The sequence below is a fragment of the Xyrauchen texanus genome, chromosome 31, assembly GCF_025860055.1.
Source record: "Xyrauchen texanus isolate HMW12.3.18 chromosome 31, RBS_HiC_50CHRs, whole genome shotgun sequence".
Lineage (NCBI taxonomy): Eukaryota > Metazoa > Chordata > Actinopteri > Cypriniformes > Catostomidae > Xyrauchen > Xyrauchen texanus.
The window spans coordinates 37,185,019-37,208,806 of NC_068306.1; the positions used below are offsets into that span (position 1 = coordinate 37,185,019).

General features: G+C 37.4%; 1 protein-coding gene across 1 annotated transcript in view; it reads left to right on the plus strand.

Annotated features, from left to right (window-relative positions):
- Positions 1-14,751, plus strand: part of LOC127625040 (gamma-aminobutyric acid receptor subunit gamma-2-like) — a 165,044-nt gene extending 150,293 nt beyond the window's left edge. The window contains 2 exon segments of the mRNA XM_052100093.1: positions 3,299-3,322; positions 9,105-14,751. Coding sequence (XP_051956053.1) covers positions 3,299-3,322; positions 9,105-9,383 — 303 coding nt within the window. The 3' untranslated portion in view covers positions 9,384-14,751.
- The last annotated feature ends 9,037 nt before the right edge of the window (positions 14,752-23,788 follow it).

Consider the following 23,788-nt stretch of genomic DNA (forward strand, 5'->3'; position numbering starts at 1 on the left):
TGTGGGCATGGCTAAGACAATGAATGCAGCTCTCATGCTGGGAATCAGGAAGCTGAAGCGACCTATCACTAGCAAAGCGTCAAGTTGGAGTAAATGTTTGAGAATTCAGAGAAATTATGTTTGAGCACCAGCTTTTATAGCGGACAGCTTCACACCTAAAATTGAGGTGCTCAGACACCATAACCAATATTAGAATTGGCGTTATTGTAGAGAGGTTTCAACTAGGTCATGTAGAAGGACACTCCCTGTATGCGTCAGCTTAATGAAGCAATGTCAAATGTACTGAGTCATAAGGGAACTAGTCCATACTAATTAGAAATAGACTATTTCACAATCCCAACATTTATGTGTGCTTTGTATTTTAGTTCTCACAGTGGTTCTCAACTGGTAGGTCTCGACCCAAAAAATGGGTCACTGTTCTGTTGTGTTGCAGACAGCTGCAAAAAACAATGTTAAATGCAAATAAAAAAAGTTAATTAACATATTACCGTGCCTAGTTAGGATGACAAAAGGAACAGACTAATAAATGTAAAAAAATGAGAAAATGCTTCCCATGACTTTTGTTGTTGACGTCAAATGCTGTTCATCTCATCAAACGCTATAGTAACTTGCTGCAAATTTGTTTGTCTCTTGGTAGAAGCTAGCTAAATTAGACCAATATCAACATGTAAAAGTTGTGTGACTTGCCCGCATCCTCAAAAACCATGAATGCAAGGTCAAAATTAAATATAGTTTTGGTATAGTGTTGGGTTAACAATTTATGTCCGATGTAAAATCTGGAGTAAATCCAAATGAAAACCACTGTACTAACTAGGGTATCACTCTGTTAGCTTAGCAACATGCTTATGGCAAACTCTATAGGAATCAAATGTGAGCATTGGACGAGTTCACCCGTTTTCAGAACAGTCACATATAAGGTTCCATTTGGTTTAAGATACTGACTTAGAAGATATCTCTCAATGTAGGAAGTCAACAGCTCACTAGGTTTTGGAACAGTGTAGCAGTGTAGCTAGCATTTTCTTAACTTATGGGATAAGTTCCTCCACATGTGGTCAGCTCTGCTAGTGTGGACCTTAATCTGAGTCATTTCAGCATCAGGTTTGAAGTGTAACCTTAGATCTTCATCTTAGCATGGTGCTCATAACTGCAGCTTGAGGATCGCTGCTCTCAGCAAACCATGTCGTTCCACTTTCAAATGATTAAAGGGGTGCCAGAAATGTCTTATTTGATTTTGGGGTTTAAAATGTCAGGCAGATAAATGAATAATGATTTTGAAACCGCATTCGGCAGTTGGGCTCTTAGTCAAAAAACGATCTGAAGAAAGACTCTTCACATGATGTGCCAAGAAGAGTTGCAGGAAAGCGTTATAATGAGTTGAAGAGTATCAGTCTCCTCTTTAGAAGGCTTTAAATGTGGAGATTATTTTCCTATTTTATTGTTCGGTAATGATTGCTTGCTGCTTGTATGCACTTATATAAATTAATACTTGCTTTATACATTAATATATAAAGATCTGTCTGTCTTCAAGCTGGTAAGTGTGTCTGGGGTATAAAACACAGTGACTATGACTATGGCAAGCCTTTTTAACATTTATTCCTTAACATTTTGTAGTATCTTTTGTTGTTGTTTTTGTTGTTGTTGATGTTGTTGTTACTGTTGTTGTTGTTGTTGTTGTTGTTACTTTTATATATTTTTATCAGTCACAAGTATTCCAATTGAGACTTGAATCTTTTTCAATTTTACTAGTACTAATACATTAATTTGTAGTATTTATTCACTACATACTAGTACTTATTCCTTTGCTACAAGTCTCTAATCCAGTCATGACAAGAAACTATTCTATTGTTACTGGTATCAAATTGCTAATTCTTACCACTGAATTCTATTTGGATCTTTGGTTTAGATATAACTATAGACTTCTGACCAGTATGTATTCCAATTGTGTTTTGTTTTTATTTTTTTTTACTGTTTTGGTACCCATTAATTTATTAACTAGATACTTCCAAAAGTGACTAGTATCTATTTCATTTTAATAGCGTGCAATTAGATGCTAGTACTTATTTATTAGACACGAGTACCTATTTAAAATATTACTTGCAACTGCATTTCTACATGTCAAATGTAATGACAAGTCAGAATGGCTGCTGTATAAAAAATCTTACAAGAAAAATGTTAAATGTTCCTCGTAAAAATTGGAAAATACGTCTAACAAATAAGTATTTGTATCTAATTAATAAGTAAGCCTACTAGTAAAACTAGAATGTATAGTAACTAGTGGAATAAGTAAAAGTATCAAATGAACAAGTACAAATATCTAATGAATAGTTACTTGCAAATTAAAATAGACACTAGTCATTTTTTGAAAACATGCTAATCAGAAGTCAGTAGTTGGTATCTGAATCACAGAACCCCAATATAATTCAATGGGGAAAAAATTTGATACCAGAAACATTGAAATAGTTACTTATCATTACTGGAACAGTGACTAGTGACACATTACTAAGTACTAATATCTAATGAATAAGTATAATAAGCATAATAATAGTATCTTATGAATAAGTGTATAATACTAGTACTAAACACTATTGGAATACTTACTAGTATGGAAATAAGTACTAAAAAACAAAAAAGATGTGTTATTTAAATGAATGGCCTGAAAATCATGGCACAATGCAAATTATTGTAATGGTCTGAAATATAGGCTTCATTTTCTTTATGCTAAAGATAAATTATTGTTATTATTGTATTGATTTGGGGTTACATATGACCAGAACATTTTCTTGACAGGTTTTGTGAGAATCACCATAGCATATTTGATTTGATTTGGAATTAACCCTTTACAAATGCACTTCACCCTACAGATGTTGTTTTTTACTTATTAAGAATGATCAGTCATTTCAATCCTGTATTTTAAGGCATGCAGTGAACATGTTGAAGGAATAGTTCTCCAAAAAATGAGAATTCTGTCCTTTTTTAAATTACCCTCATATTGTTTCAAACGCATAAGACTTTGTTTCTTCATACAGGTTTGGAACAGCATGGGGGTGAGTAAATAATGATATAATTTCCATGTTTTGGGTGAACTATTCTTTAACAAACATCCTGCATTGCCTCCCTGTCCTCTGTGTATATGTACATGAGTAAGTTGCAGTAATTTGTTCTCTTTTCACTTTCAGAGTCCTTATTGACATTATATTGTCTGTATTACATTTATTTGCTGTTTTTATCTTCATGTGTTTGTCTTCTTTTTAATTTTTCTCATATTTATTTATTTTTTTGTTTCCTGTGTGGACAAAAGCTTCTCCGGCTCTTTTCCTCAAAGGTACACTGCTCGTGTAAAATGTACTAATCGTGCATGTATCTGCTGCATTCTGCCTGAGCACACTGCTGTTGTGTCTGCTCCTTATATTCATTGTACTAACATCAGCAGAAGAGAAAGTTTTCTGCTAAACTTCCTGTGCTTTGAAAGGCAGTGGGGCACACTTGCACTATGCCAACGCACTATGCAAACTAAATCTATTATTTTAATGAAATGTAATAAAATAACAGTACTGGCTGATATATTTGCATTATTCTTATTATTAAAAAAGTAGCCGCTTTCTTCCCTACCTTCATGTTTGTTTATGGGGCTTTAGACCTGACAGAGTGTCAGCAGAGCTTTAACAGGTTGAAATAGACTACCACACTAACTACCTTAAGCCCAATTCAAATGAAAGATTTTGAACTTTTGGCAGATTTAGCCACAATAATCTTTTAAAAGTCAATGTGCATCGAGGCAAGGTCTATGTTTAGCTTCTGACAAGGATAAGAAGATAGTTTGAAATAATTTATCAAATTACTGAACTGCATCTCAAGCTTTTGAATTCAACACAGAATTTTCTACTTTGAAGTGTAATGGAAGTCAACACTAACTTTACACCTTGTGTTTTCTACTTCTTGTTTTCCTTTCATCAGGCTCATAATGGTTCAAGTGATTTCTTAGAATATTTTATGGAAAACAAGGTTTTTATTTACTACAATCAGAGCAGACTCATCTGATGAATTCGCAAACAAATGTTTTACTACTAAAATCGGCCTGTCGAATCAAAATTTTATTCACTGTCCGCAATGGATGAAGCTGGAAGTGTTGTTGAACATATGGGCACATGTGAGCTCCAGTTTCTGAGTGAAATGTCCACAAAAAAGTTTTTTTTTTTTTGGGTTTTCTCCCACCCTAAAGTTAACTGTCAGTCGAGTAAAAATGTAATATACGAGTACAAATTTAAGCTTTGAATCATACTCACCATTTTTTATGTGAACACAAAAACTTCCTGGTTCCTGCAGGAACATAACCTGTGTCCCTGAGGTTGCACACACAACATGCTATTAGTAGCACTAGAGGGAAATTAGTTTACATTTGAAATGTTGCAAAAACATTTAATCTCATCACGCTTGTCAGTAATTTGGCAGTATGGGGTTGATTTCATGGCACATGAACTTTTGGTAGAAACGTGTCGATTAGTGTTAATCAGTGAGCATTTGAATGGAGGTCCAGATTTTTAAGCCCTTGAGGCTCTTCATTACCAAGGTCAATGAAACTATGGCTTAAAAAAAATATTATGAAAAAGCAGTAGCCTAAACAAAATTATAAACTACAACTGCCAAATTTGAAATAAACTGAAGTAGACTTACTCATTCCAATAACAGATTATTTAGTATGAATCTACAAAAGTGGTTCTCAACCTTTTTGATTCCAAGGCCCCCTATTGTCTGAATCAATATTTGAAGGCCACACACACAACTCTACACTGTATTGAAAAACAAAAAAGCCAAAGTACTCAGTGGCGGTCTTAATTCATTTGAATTCATCTAGCTTCCTCCTGCCCTGCGATGGACTGGCGACCTGTCCAGGGTGTCCCCCGCCTTTCGCCCAGTGTTAGCTGGGATAGGCTCCAGCCCCCCGCGACCCTGTACACAGGATAAGCGGTTGACGATGGATGGATGGATGGATGGATAGCTTCCTCCTTGGAAGTTGAATGAGGGCCCTCTGGTGGGTCCCAACCCCCTGGTTTAGAACCAATGATCTACAAAATTTCTGCTTAGCCATTTAAGATTTTACTTCCTCTATAGTGCTTTAAAGTATAAAATTTGCTGTGGACCCCTAAAATAAATATATAGCTGCTATCAGTATATATTGGGTTCTAAACACAATAATCGCATTCGCTCAGAAGATCTATCCAAATGGTATGAAACTTAAAATTTATTTTCAAGCTCAATCCATAAATGGACCTACCAAGTTGTTCAGTGCTATCGGAATTATTGTAAATATGAGTTTCCTGATCAGAAGTTGCCCCTCAAGTCGTAATTATGACTGGAAAGCCCCAAAATAATTGATATACCCGAGTTTCAGAGTTAGGAGGAGACGTAAAATTTCAACATTGCCGAGGAGAGTTCAGCTTCTGTAGCGAATGATAGGTTTGATTAATTGTTCTAAATGTACCTACAGTACCTTATAATGGCTTGCTGTTTCGTTCATTTACATTTATGTATATTAGTAACCCTTTTATGCATATTGTATACATATTACACAGAGAAAAACACATGTATTTGACCAAATTCAAAATTCCACTGTCATTAGCAAGCTACTGTAAATAATAATTAAGAATAATCTTATTAACAGATTAACATAGTGTAAATAAGAGTTCACTAAGAAATATTCATGAAATTGGCACCGTCCGAGTTTCTGACAACAAAGCACTTGAATATGACATACTCATAATTATGACTTCAGAAGTACAATAATTCCAATAGCACATGAAGGCACCATAATATTTGCTGAAAACTGATTGGCTGATAGCTGCCATGTTGTTTTAATTTATTTATTATTATTTTATTTGTATTTATTTTTATAAACAATTATCCTCATACACCCACTCAATACATTGTCAAAGAAAAAGCAATACAAATGTGAAGTGAAATGTGCCAAAAAAAAAGAGCCATTTTAAGATTTTTCTTAGCTTGGGTACCCACCAAAAATCTTCACTGCTGGAAAAAACCTGAAAAAATTATAATTATAATAATAATAAATTACATTTAAGTTTTAGATAGTATGTTGTCTTTGGCCTGCCATTATCCTTTTCTGAAACTAAATATATAATGTAAGCCAGCAGAGGCACTTCCTCTTTGAAGGTTGTCGTATTTCATCCTGTTAAAGCTGCAAATCCCACTGTATTTGTTTCTTTCCATGCAGCAACATATCTGTGCTCCTGTGCTTTTGCACGCTTCTGTGCAACCCTTTGAGAAGTGAGTCACGTGACATAACCAGCCGCACCCCGAACAGGCGGCTGGTTATGTTACAGCTGGTTATGCTTCATTTTTCAAAGGGATTTCAAGCACCCTCCATGTACAAGTGCTGGGCAAAATTAATGTTACTTCAGAAAGGGGCATATGCACCAATGATGCTATTTATTTTGGTCTTGATGGAATATGTTGTCAGGCAGGTCTTGTAATTGCTGTGTATCTTAAGTTGTATTTTTATACATAGCAAATGGGGTGTACATGCCATTGGCCAAGACATTGAATGGATAATAATTGGCTTAGCTTTTGATTTTGCAGTTTGACAGGTTGCTGTGCTCTTCTGGACAGTTAGGCATGGGAATTGTAAGGAATTGGAAACTTTACGATAAGGTTGTATTTGTTAATATTAGTAAACTGCATTACTAACATGAACTAACAATGAGCATTATATTTACAGCACTTATTAATCTTGGGCATTGGTGACACTTTATTTTACAGTGTCTGTGTTACACATATTACACGTTTATTATTATAGTAATAATAACAATATGTAAGTACAAGGAGCTTTCCAAAAGATTTGTACACAGTAATTGCATGTAGTTCATTAATATTACTTATTATTATTATTAGTAATCACCCATGTAAATACACAGTAACATCAACACTAAAATACTGTGTGACCAATACTGTTTTATTTTATTATTTATTAAAATGTATTACATTATTAATATGTTACATTAATATATTAAGTTATACGTTTACATTAGTTGAACGTTACATGAACTAAAAATGTACTGTATTTTCATAAATTAATATTAACCAAGATCAATAATTGCTGTTAAAAATTCTGATAAGGAAGATTCTGGTTCCTTAATGATCCCATTAACAATTTGTATTACTTTAAAGGTAAAAAACAATCAGTCCTATACTGGATACTAAACTAAAACAATACCATTTCTGGCAACATATATTATTTTTAAAGTTGCATTTATTATAACACAAATGTAAATTTGTTTCTTTTAACTAAACGTTCTCATACGAACAGCAAGAGATTTGAACAAATTACGCAGTTCTCTTTTATTTAGAATTGGACATGATAGAAAGTATTGACTTGCCATTCAGTGATTATCTTAAGTGATTCAGTTAGTTGTTAGACCAATTTAATTCAATTACTAATGAGTTCAATACTGAGTCTTTTTGACAAATTCATAAAAAAATCGGCTCATTAGGGTCAATCAAAAATAAAAAATTCCCCAAACTATTGGTGTTGTTATATTTCTTTTGATGCAATACTGTAGATTTGTACTTCATCATAAGAACAATGCAGATATTCAAGAAATGTTAACTGTTGAAAATAATTCCAATATTATTTTTAATGACTTTTCGAACTTGTGTAACAGATGCATGTAGCACATACATAAAAGCATCTGAGATGGTCTCATTTATATGTCAGTGAAATCTAAAGTCTAATGGAGATATCAATCCATCATGTCATTCTTTAATTAAACTGTAAAGGGCTGAAGGAGTGTTCCTTACCTCCCTAAACAACTTTAATGGCTAGACATTATTTTTATAGAGCAAACAATCTCAAAAGCAGACAAAGCAGCTACGTCTCAAATTATCTATTTCGTTAAATAGGATTGTGTGTTGGAAATGATGCTGATGGAAATTACATGTTAAATGTAAATTGGTTGATTTGATTTTCATATCATTTTATGCATCTTAAATCCTACAATTAATTAATATTTTCACACATTTTGCATAAAGTGCCAATATTACTGCATGATTGGAAATGATGGCCGTAAACATTATTCTACTCACAAGCCTCATATTTCATTTCAAGCATGATTTCACACTAAATTTTTAATAAAAAGAAATAAATGTATATTAAAATATATGTGTGTGTGTGTGTGTGTGTGTGTGTGTGTATTATTATGTGCAACATTGTTAAGTGTGAAAACAATTTTTCCACAACAGTGGAATATTTGTAATTAAAACAAAACAAAAAATAGGGTAGAATCTAAATGTATTTATTTATGTATTTATCTCTTTGTTACATTATTATCATTTTAAACATGTAATACTGTATTTTATAATGGATTTTCATAGTTTAATATTGAAAAACTGGTTCTATATTTGGTCTAGACTAAAACAGTTAAATCTAATTATACATAAACATTTATTTTTAATACTTTTCAAATGACTTTTAAGGCCAGATAAAAAATAAAGAAAAAAATTAAATATTGAGTTTAAATGAGACCTTCATAAAACAAACAACCAAACATTTTTTGTTTTAATGAAAATCAACTCATGGGACAACTCATGCCCATAGTTGAAGAAACACCCAATTTTATTTAACATCTTTATTTACTAATTAAAAGTAAATACATTTATTTGATTATAAATTATGATATATTTACAGTCTGAAAAATATACTCAAATTTACATGTGAATAGCATGTGTAATGTATTACTAATTTGATACTGAATGACTTCTAGTTTAAAAAAACTTTTTAAAAAGAGTTAAGTGGAAAATGACAGACTTGTGTTATATTATTGTATAATTGTATGGGTTGCCCAGCATGAAATAAATAAATAAAGAAAGAATAACCAATTGCTTCGCTGCTTTGCCCAATGGAACAATTTGCATCACATTGTGCCTGCCTCTAATTATTGCAGTTATGAAGTCATTTATACTCACCATCTAGAGAATTAGGTGCAAATTACCTATTGGGTGACTTCCGAATGCAGACCCTAACAACAACTGCTTGTAATGTCACGTGCATTTGCTGTGAATCTCGTTGATTGTTTCTTCTCTTTTAAAAGCAGGCCCCCACTGTGGACATCCGCCCACGCTCGGCCACTGCCATCCAGATGAACAATGCCACTCACATGCAGGAGCGTGACGAGGAGTACGGGTATGAGTGCCTGGACGGGAAGGACTGCACCAGCTTCTTCTGTTGCTTTGAGGACTGTCGCTCCGGAGCGTGGCGGCAAGGGCGCTTGCACATCCGTGTTACAAAGATAGACTCTTACGCCCGCATTTTCTTTCCTACTGCATTCGGTCTATTCAACCTAGTTTACTGGGTTTCCTATCTGTATCTCTAAAAATTCCCCTACATTTGTTAGCCTGGCCTTATTTTACGTTAAAAATTCCAGCAAGACCATTTCTTCAAAACGTGAACCCACGTGAAAACATTTAAATTTTGCGTTATTTATTTATTAGTTTTTTCATTTGCTATGTTTTTTATGTGTTTGTATTAGGATGATTTTGAGTGTTTACGTAATACGTGAGTTGTTTGTCTGTTTAATTTGTTTTTAGCAAGTATATCTTCTGCACAAAGCAAACGTTGTAGCAAAAAAAAACTAAGAAAAAATTACTAGAAAGGGCATTGAACATGAATTTGCATTTTTAAGCTTACACCTGAAATTTCCAGAATCATATGGGGACAAAAGGCCAAAAAACAGAGATACTGCATGTCTACGTTACTATTACGTCTATTAGCCCCTAATGAATAAGCTCTTGCACAAAAGAGTTGAGACATTGGGAAACCATATCCAGACACATGGCTGCAAGGCCTAAATGAGATAAATCACATACAAAAAAAAAATAAAAAAATATATAAATTTAGCATTCTTAAAATATCAAATTTCAACATTTAAGTGTTTCTATGCCATTTGTTAACTTTTTAGTTTTCATGTGTGGTCACGGCTGGTTAAATGTATGGTCATCTGTACAAACACTGTAAATAGTTGAATACTGTATAATGTAGTGATATACATCATACTGCATGCACCTTTCAGGCCAAAAAAAAGAGCAAATATTTAGAGTCTTCTATTGTCATCCGTTGATAAAAGCAAAAAGGGTAAAGAAAGTTCAACTTGAACATTTCACTATACATTTTCAATGATTTATAACCATGTAAAGCTATCTGTCATTTATAGATGTACAACTACGTTGTTACATATACAAAAATATTGAAGGACTGTCAACATTGCATCCTGGAATTTTGGTTTTTGGCATGAGTTTCCCATCCATACTTGGATAGATGTGGAAAATACCTGTAAAATAATTAAAAACTAGACAGTTATTCTGAGTATTCTGATACTGTCATACAGTTGCTCCAAAAGTATTTGGACACTTTTTGTAAGTCACACTTGCCTGAATGTCATTGCGTTATATTTAAAACATCAAACCAAGTGGCATGAAAAATACAGCTATAGCATTTCTCAGAGTTAACTTCACTTTTCTGAGCCAGTTTTGCAATGATTTCTAGAAAATGTTGCAGTGCTTGTTAGAAGATGCATGAAGTCAGTTCCCTTCAAGTTTATACAGGTGTCCTAACAGAGTAACCACAGATGTAGTATAGCACAATATCTATAACAATAAAGTATATCAATCAAATTGAAAATTTGTTTGAAGGTTTTGCAAGTCCAACAGAAAAGACAGACAGACAGACAGATAGATAAGTCAACGTAGATCCCTGGGATTTTTGGCCACTTTGAAAGCCAGATACAGGAAAATTGAAAGTGAGATCTTAGAAAAGACATAGCACACAAAGTCAGAGCAGCCTGAAAGTCTGTAGCATTTTGCTGGCTGTAGCTTGAAAGCTCTAGGATGACTGTTTGGGTAACTACATAACCCTGGTTCCCTGAAAGTGGGGGACGAGATGCTGTGTCAGAAGCTGACGCTGTGGAAGCTCTTCCCAGGGGTGGTGACGTTGAAACCTTATTCAGTCACGTCTATCCTGACGTCATAGTGAGCATATAAGCGGGAGTTACCTTCATACATTCAGAATTTTCCATTTGAAGGAAGACGACATCTTATTCTCTTAATGGCTCAAAATCAGGAGCTACGGCAAAGCTACACAGTGTCCTGTCCCCTCTTTTCTGGGAGCCAGTGTTACGTAGGAACCAAGATGTTCCCTTTCAATAAGGTAACTTTGATGCTGTATCAAAAGCTGATGCTGTGGGAGCCGTATTTTGTCAGGCTGTATTGCTGATGAGCAATGCCAACTAGCCATTTACAGGGTAGACAAAAGCATTGATTTAGCCACTCCTTCATATAAAAATATAGGAAGGGAGGTGGGAACAATAAGTCAACACCTCAATGTCAAGATAGAGACTCTGTATAATAGCCATTCCTGGTCAGTGCAATAAGGGTGGCAGAGTGGCACATGGCCACGGGTTTGTTACCATTACACTATCACATAGGGCAGTGAAACAATGGCTATTGGAAAATACTAGCCAACAAGGTAGTGGAACACTGACACCTGTGCTTTCATTCACACCACTGAGAATGGAGAGACCAATACTAACCAATTGTTAATCTGAAGGATTAACAGGAACAACCTTCTTCCTCTGTAAAGATCTGGGAAGAGAAGGAAGATACATGCAGGTTATAAAACATGGCAAAGGTGTTAGGGAAATCTCAACCCGCAGCCAGACATACAGTATGTGTTCTAGTCATACACCATTTGCCCATGCCCAGGAGGAGGCCATATTCCTTGTCGAATTAGCTTTTATTCCCATGGGGTATTGTATACCTTATGAGTCAAAAGTGAGTGCATATACGACCAACATTTATGCTTGGAGATGGTCAAGCCTTTTGTTACATCCTCCCAAGCAAAAATATAATTGTTCTGAATCGACTCTTTCTGTCAGTGTCCATGCAAAATGCCCACACAGGGCAGAGCATATGTAACTCTTAGCCTCGTCCGACTCAAAGGGAGGAGAAGAGAATGTTTGTAGGGTAACAACCTCAGCCCTAAAGGGGGTTGCCAGCACTTAGGCACATAACCTTCCCTGGGCTTAAGAATGATCTTTGACAGACCTGGTCCAAACTCTACCTTGGAGTTATTGACAGAAATACCTGAAGGTCCCCAATACATTTGATTAATGCCAAATCAAGTAGCAGCACAGTCTCCAAAAAGAGTATGCATAAGCTTACCACCTCTAGTGGCTTAAACGTGGAACTCTTAAGCACATTTAACACCAGCAATAAGTTTGAGACCTGGATGGTAGCTCGGCAAAAAAGGCTCCTCGCTGTCTCGTACCACACATAATTCTGCTGAACAAAAGGTGTTGCTTATAGACAAGCCCTCAGAAGTCATGAGTGATTGTTATGGTAGTGACATTTACATTGAGCAACACTGGAGAAAGTGCTGCATCCAACCATATATAAACAATGGTATCTTCTGCACAGTGCAATGCTTGGGTCCTCATCCTGGGAGGAGCATCATTCAGAAAAGTTGCTACTTAAAGACATTCAGCCACCTCATTTAGGGTTCCTTGGTTGCGACAACTCCATTGTGTCAGATGAGCCCTATTCAAAGGCCAGACATCTCTGGCTGAGGATGCCAGATTGTGCCTTGAGTTTGAAAGAGTAGATCTGACCTCCAAAAATGTCCCATGTGGGAGAACCACAGCTCTACCAAATGGGGGACCAGTGACTGTTGGGCCATTTGGTGCAACTAGTATCAATGTTTCCTTATCTTTTCGTATCTTGCACAATTCTCAATGTAGCAAGGCGACGGGAAACACATATTCACATTTTATTTTATGGCCATCTGTGAGTTAAGGCATCTAAGCCTGGTGCAGCATACTGTCAACCAGCTAATTGAGGGTTGAGTCTCCATTCCTCCATCCAGTTGCATTCTGACCCTAGAATAAACCTGCTCTGCTGTTCAGGGGGTCAGGGACATCCTTCGTACGTAGGAGACATGACTCACTCCAGAAGAGAATTTGACTCTCCATGTTCAATATTGGGCACTTTAACAGTATTCCTCTTTTGGAAATGTATGTGCCCCAGAGATTGTGCACCTATCCAGGTGCCAAACGCCAGACGTCGTTCGCACAGGGCTCCCCAGGTTGCATTGTACACGTCTGTAGAGACAATTACTGTATGCATCTGCCTGTTTTGGCAAGTGTCACACCTTTCCGATAAAACTCGGTTCTCCTCAGAAGCTAGTGTGACTTAATTGTATCACATCATTATGAGCTGAACAGGACAGTGTTGCCAAGCATGATGAGGGACCCTTGAGCTATTATTTTTCTTCTTTTTATAATTTACTTTAAAACCATACAAACTTACATTTGTGAAATTTACATTTGTGTTTTGCTTGAAATGTGTGCTCAAGTGTGACATAAATGCACAAATACTTTTATGGGGTTACTGTATGAACGCAAGCCTACCATGCAAATCTGTAATTTTATCCAGATGGAAAACTTTTCTAACAAAATGAACTTAAGATGGTGGCAAACTTCTATATGACACAGTTGTTTTCCTATAGAAGAACTATCTTGGGTTTCTCAAATGCTCATACCACACTAACAGATTTTCATTAAAGAAACATACCATCTACATGCATTTGTATTAAATGTTTTGGTAAAAACATACAATGTTATCAGTACATTCTATATGGTGGATTTCACTTGAGAGAAAAAAGCTCTTATTTCAATGAATTTGGTAGAATTTCTGTAATCTTCTCAGCTATTTATGTTGCAGAATGACATTCATGCATGTATTATTTAATATTATATTTAAAACACTAGCATTGCTAATAACACATATAGGGAACAAACAAATTGCAAACAATCATATTAGAAATATTACCCTTATCTATCCCATAAAAAAATGCTTATGTGTAGTTTTGGTCTAGAACACCAAAAATACTAACCAATTGGCAACAGTGCAACTGTTTGGTAGCAAAAACTACAGATAAGCAAAATGTTTCTGATTATTTCACAATCTTGACCCGTAGAACATGCAATATAACAAGACTACACAGTTACTGTAGTAATTTACAAAGCCTATGCATTAACCTTACAGCTTAGCACACTGGCATTTAGTATGATTTAGCATTTTGTAGATTTGAATGCATCTTGATCTGTTTCCATCTTACACATGAGCATGGTTAACTTTTTACTCATATTAAAATGAGCTGCCATAGTCTTAAATATCCTGTCTTGATATATATCAACTGTACCATCAGCCCTCTGAAATGAGTTCTTAACAGCAAACTTATTCTACAGAATTTGTATGATTTTGCACACAAGATTTTTATAGCTAAGCTCAGTTTGTTGCTCTTTCAAGTGAAGTAGTTAAACTGGATTTTTTTCTCTGAAATAATTTCTCCTGAAAATCAACAGCCAGATCCCAGAGACATCACCAAGCCATGATAAATGTTTTAAAGTTAATGTTCACTATAGATTGCCATTTGGTGTTTTGTACTTATGTCATTCCTCAACTGGGTTAGCAATAGGAACAATGTTAGTGTGCATATCATTTTAGTGCCAAACTACGAGTCATTTTGAATTCTACCAACTTAATGCCCTATGTTTCACTAATTAGCCCATATATCTTTGCAGATAGATTGTAAATTAAGTTATACACCACTGTCTCTGTTATTCTTGTGTTGAAATATTTCTCTTGATCTAAATTTACATAGTTTTAGATCTAGGTTATAATTATTGTAAAGGAAGAATAGCAATATTTTTCTTCATATATATATATATATATATATATATATATATATATATATATATATATATATATATATATATATATATATATACATTGCTTTGAAATGTTGAAAATTTATTTAAACTTGAAATCAGTGTAATACAGTTAAATAAGAGAACTGGTTTCAAGGCACTGCACAAGCATCTTGCATCAAAGAGAGTCTGTTTGGGAAAAATAAATGAATAAAAAAAAAAAAAAAACATAATATACCACAAGTTTAACGATGGGAATGATTAAATTAACATTTTAGATAAAAGAGCTTGAGGTTCTACTCGTTGTTGTTGTTGTTTTTTTCTTGAATATTGTAATATTCAAGATATTACAGTATTTCCAGATATAACACCACAAATCATGTTAACATGTAAATCAGTTTTTCATTCAACCAGAACTTTTTTCTTTAATGACAATTTTTCTTGTGTGTTTGTTGGTTGCTTATTAACATTATTGATTTACATTAGTTGTGATGGTATTTTTCTTTTGTTCCATACAAAACCTGTAAAATGTGTGAGCTTTATTACAAATGGTCTCTTCCACATATCCTCAAAGGTTTATGTTTGGTATTATTGTCAGTTTAGCTTCAGTTGATTGTTGACTGAAAATGATTTTACAGATTAGGACAATTGCTTTTGAATTTCTGTACATGGCAGTTTGGGCTTGCACATAATCATATTCATATGGATAAAGTATTGCAAATGTCTAAAGCTGTAAGTTGCCCATGAAGGCTGCTACCCTCAATGTTTTTTTTTTTGTTGTTGTTTTGTTTTTTCTCTCAGTTTTATGTACATGTATAAAAATCCAAAATCTCACAAACTTAATATAGTTTTTTTAGTTACAACTACAAAATGTGTGAAGAGCACATGTAAATAATATCTATTGTTACATATTTTATTGCCAGTCTGGGAAACCATAAATCATTTACCATGCTTTTTCTGGCAGTACTGAGAAGCTGCACAGCAAAAAGATTCAAATTAAGTTGTTTGCTGTTCCCCATCTCTATAAATTTATGAGTCTATGAAAAGGAAACTGATATTAGGGTTTGCAGTATATACTTCTATGTACTGAAAATCCTTTTCATAAAGGAAATGCACAGAGCTGTGGAATTTTTCAATAAAACACAATTGCATTTATAAAGTGTAAAGTCCAAATATATTCCTCATATAAAATATTTTAAGGGATCATATAGGTGAAATGCCACAGTATCCTTTAAAAACAGTGGGATGAATTCACTAAACAGTTACGGCACTTCAGTGCATACCTTTTTTTATGATTTCACCATCTCGTACCATTATTATGACTTGTCATGAGAATGGGTTGGATAATGACCAATTTACTGTACATTATCCAGTGTATTACATGGCTATTTCACAAACTATTGAAATATTGATTTCAGATAAATGTATTTAATTTGTTTACTTGTTAGAGTGATACAAGGGACAGACAGAACAGCTAAATAGATGAGCGGTCAGTTATACAGTATTGCAATGGACAAACTTTATCCTTGGAACAGATGGTCCCTTCAAGTACTGGGATACGAATACTTTAGAAGACCATAAAGAAGGGACTGTGCCATTTGTGATCTCTCTACCTCACACAGAGAACTCGGAGAGAGTCCAGGGCCCTTTTTATCTGAAATGCATTGTTGCTGTAAGAAATTCTTAAGCTTATTTTTGAGAAGCATCACTGATGTATTTTCCTGTACCATCGCAGATGTTCGTCCTCACGTTTGGCTGTAATCAACAGAAGTGAAGTGCAGTATTTTGAGAAAATTACACTGGTTCTATTTGATGTTAAAGAAATTCAGTGGTTCATATTTCAGTGCTTCTGCCTATTGAAAATTAGACATTCCACAATGACCTTAGTCAGTCATCTGAAACAAATTTTCACAGTTCGATTTCCTGACAAATAATTATTACTAAATAATGGGAAAATCATATATGTTGGCTCATACAAAAATAAAAAGTGCAACCTCTATTTTCAAAGAGAAAAATAACCAGAGAAAGTCCTGGTTACTTCCGAAACCTCCATTCCCTGATGGAGGGAACGAGACGTTGTGTTGATGAAGTGACACTAGAGGTCACTCTTGGTAGCCAGAGACACTTTCTGATCTTTTATATAAGGCCAATTGGATTTGGCGAGTGGTATTTGCATGCCACTCCCCTGAACATACGTAAAGGAGGGGCGTGCATACAGCTCATTCAGGTTTTGTACTGAGGATCCGAGAGTAAAGTCCTGGCCGTTTCAGCGGGTAGTCCAGCATTGTGGCAGGAGGGACACAATGTCTCGTTCCCTCCATCAGGGAATGGAGGTTAGGGAAGTAACCAGGATGTTCCCTATCTGTCACTCACTCGACATTGTGTCGATGAAGTGACACTAGGATTCCCCTACAAAAATGCCACAACTAGCTGGACTGTGTTACGTGAACTGGCAGTGCGAGACAGGCAGACTGCTGTGTGCCTCGTAGCCAGTGTACCAGGCTGACATGTAACCTCCCCCAACGCTGTTATGAGCATCGAACAGCCCTTCAGGGAGAAGTCGACTGCCCCAAAGAAAGAATAGGGGCAGGCTAGCCCAGTCGAGCCGTCTCCCTCTTTTTTCGTTTTTCTCCCTGAAAAGAGTTAACATTTATCAACCGACTGGGACCACCAGTGTCCACGTCTGGGAGGGGGGGTGTCACTCCTAAGGGGAAGACACCGCGGAGACCACACCCCACCCAGATTGAGGGGGGAGGGGGGGGGGGGTAATTTTGAGTGGAAATACACACTGTATATATCACATTGTCTTGTAGAGCCTTGTCAGAAGTATGTCATGTGGAGAAGTCCAATTGTAGGTCCTACCCAACATGGGAGGAGTTTATACAAACATGGTGACTGGGGCAGAGGGGCCTCTGCCCATGGAAGATGCAGTTTCCCAACAGGGAAATGATTTAGTGGAACATATACGTCACATGGGGTTGCCTATGGGGAACCAGTCCATGCCGTGCACCTACCCCAGTACAGGGTTTAGTTAGCGCATGTTCTGAGCTGCAGCGAGTTTCTCCGCAAACTCGTCTACCACAGGGCTTGGAGGAAGTCATCAGGGGAACACATTTTGTGAACACTACTGGGAGTCAACAGCACACGTCTTCAGCTCAGGGGAGATGAATGGGGTTGCAGCGCTGCGGGAGGCGGCACGTGCTGGGCTGCTAGGCATACTTTGCTGACAGAGAACGCTTGCAGGCATCCTACCCGCTTGATGGAAGTGAGCGCAGTCTGGAAGGAAGTCTTTAAAGAGAGTGCCTTAAACTCAGCTGACTCCAAGGGCTCTTTAATCCCTCTGGAGGGATTAAATCTCCTGGTGCCTCTCAGGAGCCTAATTATCAGGTCGTGCTTCCCTAAGGACTTACCGTCCACTGTGTCATGGTGTGCCGCTATAGCGGCTACATACACATTCAAGGTGGAGGGGGACAGCTGTCCCATCAACCTTTCCTGCAGAAAGAAAACTGTTCCGACTGTGCATCTCTGGGGGTCTTTGCGTTGGGAAGAATACCACTTAGCGAACAGATGCCACTTCAAAGCATACAGATGCCTCGTAGAGGGAGCCCTAGTCTGAGTGATCGTGTCTACCAGGGTGGGTGTTAGGCCACTTAGGTCTTCCGCGTCCCATCCTTGCTCCAGACATGGCGATTCCAGAGGTCTGGTCGCAGGTGCCAGATGAGAAAGAAGGTCCTTCCTCTATGGAATTCGCCAGGGGGTGGGGGCTGACGCGAGGAGCACCTTCTTGCCTCTGTCAGGGCGTACCAAGTGGTTAGTGGGAGGATTCTGGGGAAGCGAACAGGTCTATTTGTACCTCCCCAAATCGACTTCAAATCAGCTGGACCATCTGAGGGTGGAGTCTCCCTGGAGGCCCATTCAGGATCCGGCGGCTTTATGCCTGTTGCATACAGTGTCCCAGCCTGTCTTTGAGGCGTCGGTCGTAACCAAGACATGCCTGGAGACCTGCTCTAGGGCAACACCTGCCCATAGAAATGTGAGGTGATGGCCACACGATGTGTCCAGCGGCGCCATGCCCATCTGGGGACTCGAGTCTGGAGCCAGTACTGAAGCAGTCTCATATGCATCAACCAGAGCACTGTGGTCACCGCTGAGGACGTCATATGCCCCAGGAGCCTCTGGAACAGTTTCAGTGGTTGTCTGAACGCCTTCAAATAGGTCAGCACGGACTGTGCGTGCTCGTTTGTGAGGCATGCCATAATAAAGACTGAGTCCAAGCTGGGAAAAGAGATGCTCTGAACCAGGAGGATTGCTTTTTTCCCAGTTGACCCGAAGCCCTAGTCGGCTGAGGTGCGTGAGCACCAGGTCCCTGTGCGCACACAGCACATCCCAAGAGTGAGCTAGGATTAGCCAGTTGTTGAGATAGTTGAGGATATGAACGCCCACTTCCCTTAATGGGGCAAGGGCTGACTCTGCGAACTTCAACCCATATTACAATCCGGGGGCAGTGCGATTAATTGCGTACATTTTTTTAAGGAGGGAATGAGACATTGTGTCAAATGAAGTGACACAAGGGGTCTTCCTTGGGCGCCGAATCGTACCTCTGAACCTGAGAAAAGGCTAATGTCAAGTTGGCAGACAGAATTTGCATGCCCCGCCCCGGACATACGGGTATAAAGGGAAGCGGGGCAGCGAATACCAGTCAGTATACTGGAAGCCCTTACCCTGCTCCGCGCACCCAGCTGGGGGAAAGCATGTCGGCCATCTGCGCATCCGCCTCCGACTGGGCGGGCTGGCCCGAAGGCGGCAGCCCAGATGAGTCTTCCACGTCAGACGCCTGGACGCTCGCTGATGTGGCGGTGATGTCATCATCCAAGCCCGGGGGCTTGAGGGAGAATGCCGGCTGGCCATGAGGCGAGTCGCACACATCCCGAGCCCGGACAGAAACACAAGAGTGTCGAGTGGCGGGTGGTTCTTGGGGATTTACGTGGCAAAATCGAGCCCGTCATCATTCCCTTATCGCCTTCTTCGCCAACCGGGTCATCCTCAATCCCGTGGGAAGAAGGAGCGACGTGGGGGGTGGCTGAAGTGACATTCACCATCAGGAAGGAGAGCCGCGACCGCAACATTGCCATGGTCATGTTCTCGCAGTGAGAACATGAACCATCCACGAACGCTACCTCAGTGTGATCACTACCCAGGCACATGAGGCAGCGTCTGTGGCCGTCGTTCTTGGAGAGAAATCGACCGCATCCAGGAACAACACAGGGGCAGAAAGGCATCTTGAAAAAAGACGTGTCCTGAAAAGGACGTTCAACGCCGCTGTGTATTGCTCTTTTTGTGAGTGGAAAACTCTTTTAGAGAAAATAAAACTCTTTTAGGAGGAGACACTCTTTTAAACAGAGAGAAAGCGCTGTCAAAGTGCCCAGGGGCATGGACTGCACAGCGTGCAGAGAGAGAGACGCCAGCTGACACAACGTCAAATGAGTGACAGAAGGGGAACTAAAGTAGACATAAACATGAACATGACTAAAACATAGCTAAACATAAATGTGGCTTGACATAAACTAGACTTGGCATGGTTTAAACAAGACACTTACAAACAATACTACACAGAAAAAAAGCAAAAGCAAATAGAGCCTGAATTACAGGCTTAGAAAGACAGAATATCAAAATATCGTCATACGATTGTAAACATTATACAATTGTATTTATGAATTATACTTTATTATCATATACATTTATTCATGTATATTTATGCTATTAGTCTACATTTTGTGTGTAATCTAAGCTTTTAAAGTTGGTTGAGAAAAATTCAGCAGTTTAATTAACAGTGCCTCCTGTTTCACTTACTACTCAGAAAGCTAATAGTATGAAAAGCATGGCAAGTTTATTAATATAGCACATTTTATACAAAGTGGTCATTCAAAGTGCTTTACATGGACATAAAAGTCAATTTTAAAACAATAATAAGAATATAAAGTAAGACAAATATCTTCCTTTATATTCTTATTGTTATGTTGCATTTTTAACACTAAGCTTGTAGGCATTATTCCTTCTGCACAGTATTCTGTAGTAAGCTAGTATTCCAATCGTAGCTCCTGACAGTCATATTCCTTACCATCACAGAGGTCTTCTGGCTTCTCTTTGATGCTGTTCTGTCAGTTTTCTGTCAGTGTGTATGACAGTGATGTGAGGGAAGCAGTGGTGTGTTTGATGTGTTCAGGACAGCATGTTGGTTCCAGTCCGATCCCTGCCACTGTCTCCTCCCCAGCGTCAGGCAGCAGCTGCTGTAGATGTTATTAGAGACAGTCTTCTTGGGATTTGCATAACATGTTTGTGAAGGTAGTCCTTCATATGTAAAGATCTGGGCACATTGTCGTGATGCTTTAAAACCAACACCTGGTATGTGAGCCAAGTTTTTAGAATCAAGTGCACACTGTATGATTTTTGCCATGTTTTGTCATCTGAGACCAATTTCAGGAATCGTTAAAGATTTCTTTGGTAAACCAATCAAATCAATCTTTCATTGCTGACTGTGACATGTTCAACGACAACGATTAATTCACCTTCACTTTTGCATGTTGCATAAAATAACAAGATATGAAAATCTCATCACAAATGAAAAGCTACCTTGTGGTAATGATGATTATGAATATATTAGAAATATGATTATGAATATACAAGTTTTTCAAATAGCACCAAATAATATTAGACATACATAAATTAAAAGCTCTCAGTGCCAATACATGTTTCATGTCTGCTCTAATCACTGTTTCTGTAAGCCTCAAGTAAACTCTACATTAGGTCTACATTAGGAGCTTATGTAGGTACACTACCTAATGTTTTAACCATCTCAGATGTCTAGAACAGAATTTGCTGTCCAGCAGAATCAGCACGATAAACAAATCAATTATGCTATCGATTATGAAATATCACACCTCATCGCAAAGCTGACGATCTAAGCTTCCCAACAACATCTAGATTTATCATCTAGTGTGCTCAAAGACCAAAACAGGGATGGACTGGCATCGGGAGCACTGACACTTTTCCTGGTGGGCCGGTCGAGTAGTTGGCCGGTCAATCAAATATTTAGTGCTGTCATTTATCGCTGTGCATGGGAAACACCAGAAGTCAAATTGTCCAAAATGTGACAAAACAGTCACTAACCTGATTAAACCATGCAGCGCAGCTTGCGCTCTCCAGTGGTGAACACAGGGCCAGTCGTGCAGCCCATTTGAGTTACACACATGTATGAGATGGGAACTTTAAAAGCTCTGTGCTAAAGCTAGTGGAATCCATATTAAACAGCCTCGACTTTGTTTTTCCTTTTTACCTCGTCACTTGAGTTTACATTGTGTCATGCACAATGGTAATTACAGGCTTTACGAACCACCACCCTTGCTATTAGAAATTTATTATAGAAATTTACCTTGCTATTACTGTAGTAACACTAACAGTAGAAACTTTTTTTAGAGTTTTGCCGAAATATTGTATATTTAAAATATGTTACTGTTAGATGTATATTAAATATTGTTTGTAAAAAGAATATGTTCAACGTTCCACCAGCCAAATTCTAGCTCTAAATTCTAGACTTTTTTTTAGCGGGGCTCCTGTGGTTAAAGAGGTCAACCATTTACATTGGAAAACAATTGAAAAACAGCGCAAACATCCGCAAAAATGTGTTCGGTGCGAGCAGCCCCTAATGTGCATAAAAAGAAATGCATTAGTAAACGACCAAGAAGAACAATTTAGTTTTTATCAATCTTCACTTTCAATAAACACTACTTTTTGCCAAAAGAATAAAGCTGCATACCTAGTGGTTGAAAAATAGAATTGCAAGGTACTTGCAGAGAAACACTGTTTTGGAAATTATGTTAGATGTGCTCCGGCCCTGCTCTTCAACGTGGATTAATCTGGTGGTTTGAGGAGTACCGGTGTAACCATGGTTACAGGTGATCATCTTACCAGACCGAATGTCACTAACAACAATAAAACACGCCCCTCCCTTCAAAAAAATAAATAAATAATGAAAGGAAGAAAAAGATGGATATCGAAAAAATATGGGCAGTTATTTTATTTTACTTTTTTCATATTTTCCGCTGTTGTTTTTGACTTTCTGAAACCAATAGTTTTGAAATACATTACGTTACATAAGTTAGGCAACACTAACATTAGACAATGATTGCTAGTCATATCAGATAAAGTAAAAAGGTGGAAATAGTCCAAGGTAGTAACTGGTTTAGAGATTGGCATTGTTAGCAGCATTGTGATCATAGAGAATCGAGGTTAGGCAAAAACAGGGTTTGTAAGATGGAGTGCTGGTATACCTGCTCATTAATTATATATATATATATATATATATATATATATATATATATATATATATATATATATTAGTATATAGTGTAGCTTTAAATGGGCACTGTAAAAGTCATAGTACTGTTTTAAGCAATCATGCATTAAAATGGATAAAAATAATGTGGGACAGAAAATGCTTAACATGAAAATAGTGTATATCTCCTTGGATTACCTTGTGTCATTGGTTTTGGAAGTCATTTGTGTTTATCAAAATGGAAATGTCAGAAAATCACACTAACTACCTAAACTGTACTGTAGTTTTGGACTAAAAGGAAAAATAATACATAGGATTATTAAAAACTTTGGTTATTTGTTGGTGGGGATTTCCTGGTACTTCACACATCACAACATGATTTTTAGGACCTACCTTTATGAAAGTCTGAATTAGAGCAAAACTGCATTCCCAACAAAAAGTCATTTTAGAGAGGGTCTAGACTTGTAGTTTCAGAACTAGGTTGGCCTACTTACAAATGTTCCACCTCTTAAGGGCTTGCAGTTGCTGAACCTGCATTAAATTGCAATTTCTTAAAGCCAGTTTTGGATAAAAGCCTTCTCATTTATGCCCTGTGGAAATCTACAGGTACATTTCTGAAATCTAACTAGCTCAAACTTCACACATAACCTGAAATCTTCACTCATATAGTAACAAAATGAAACAC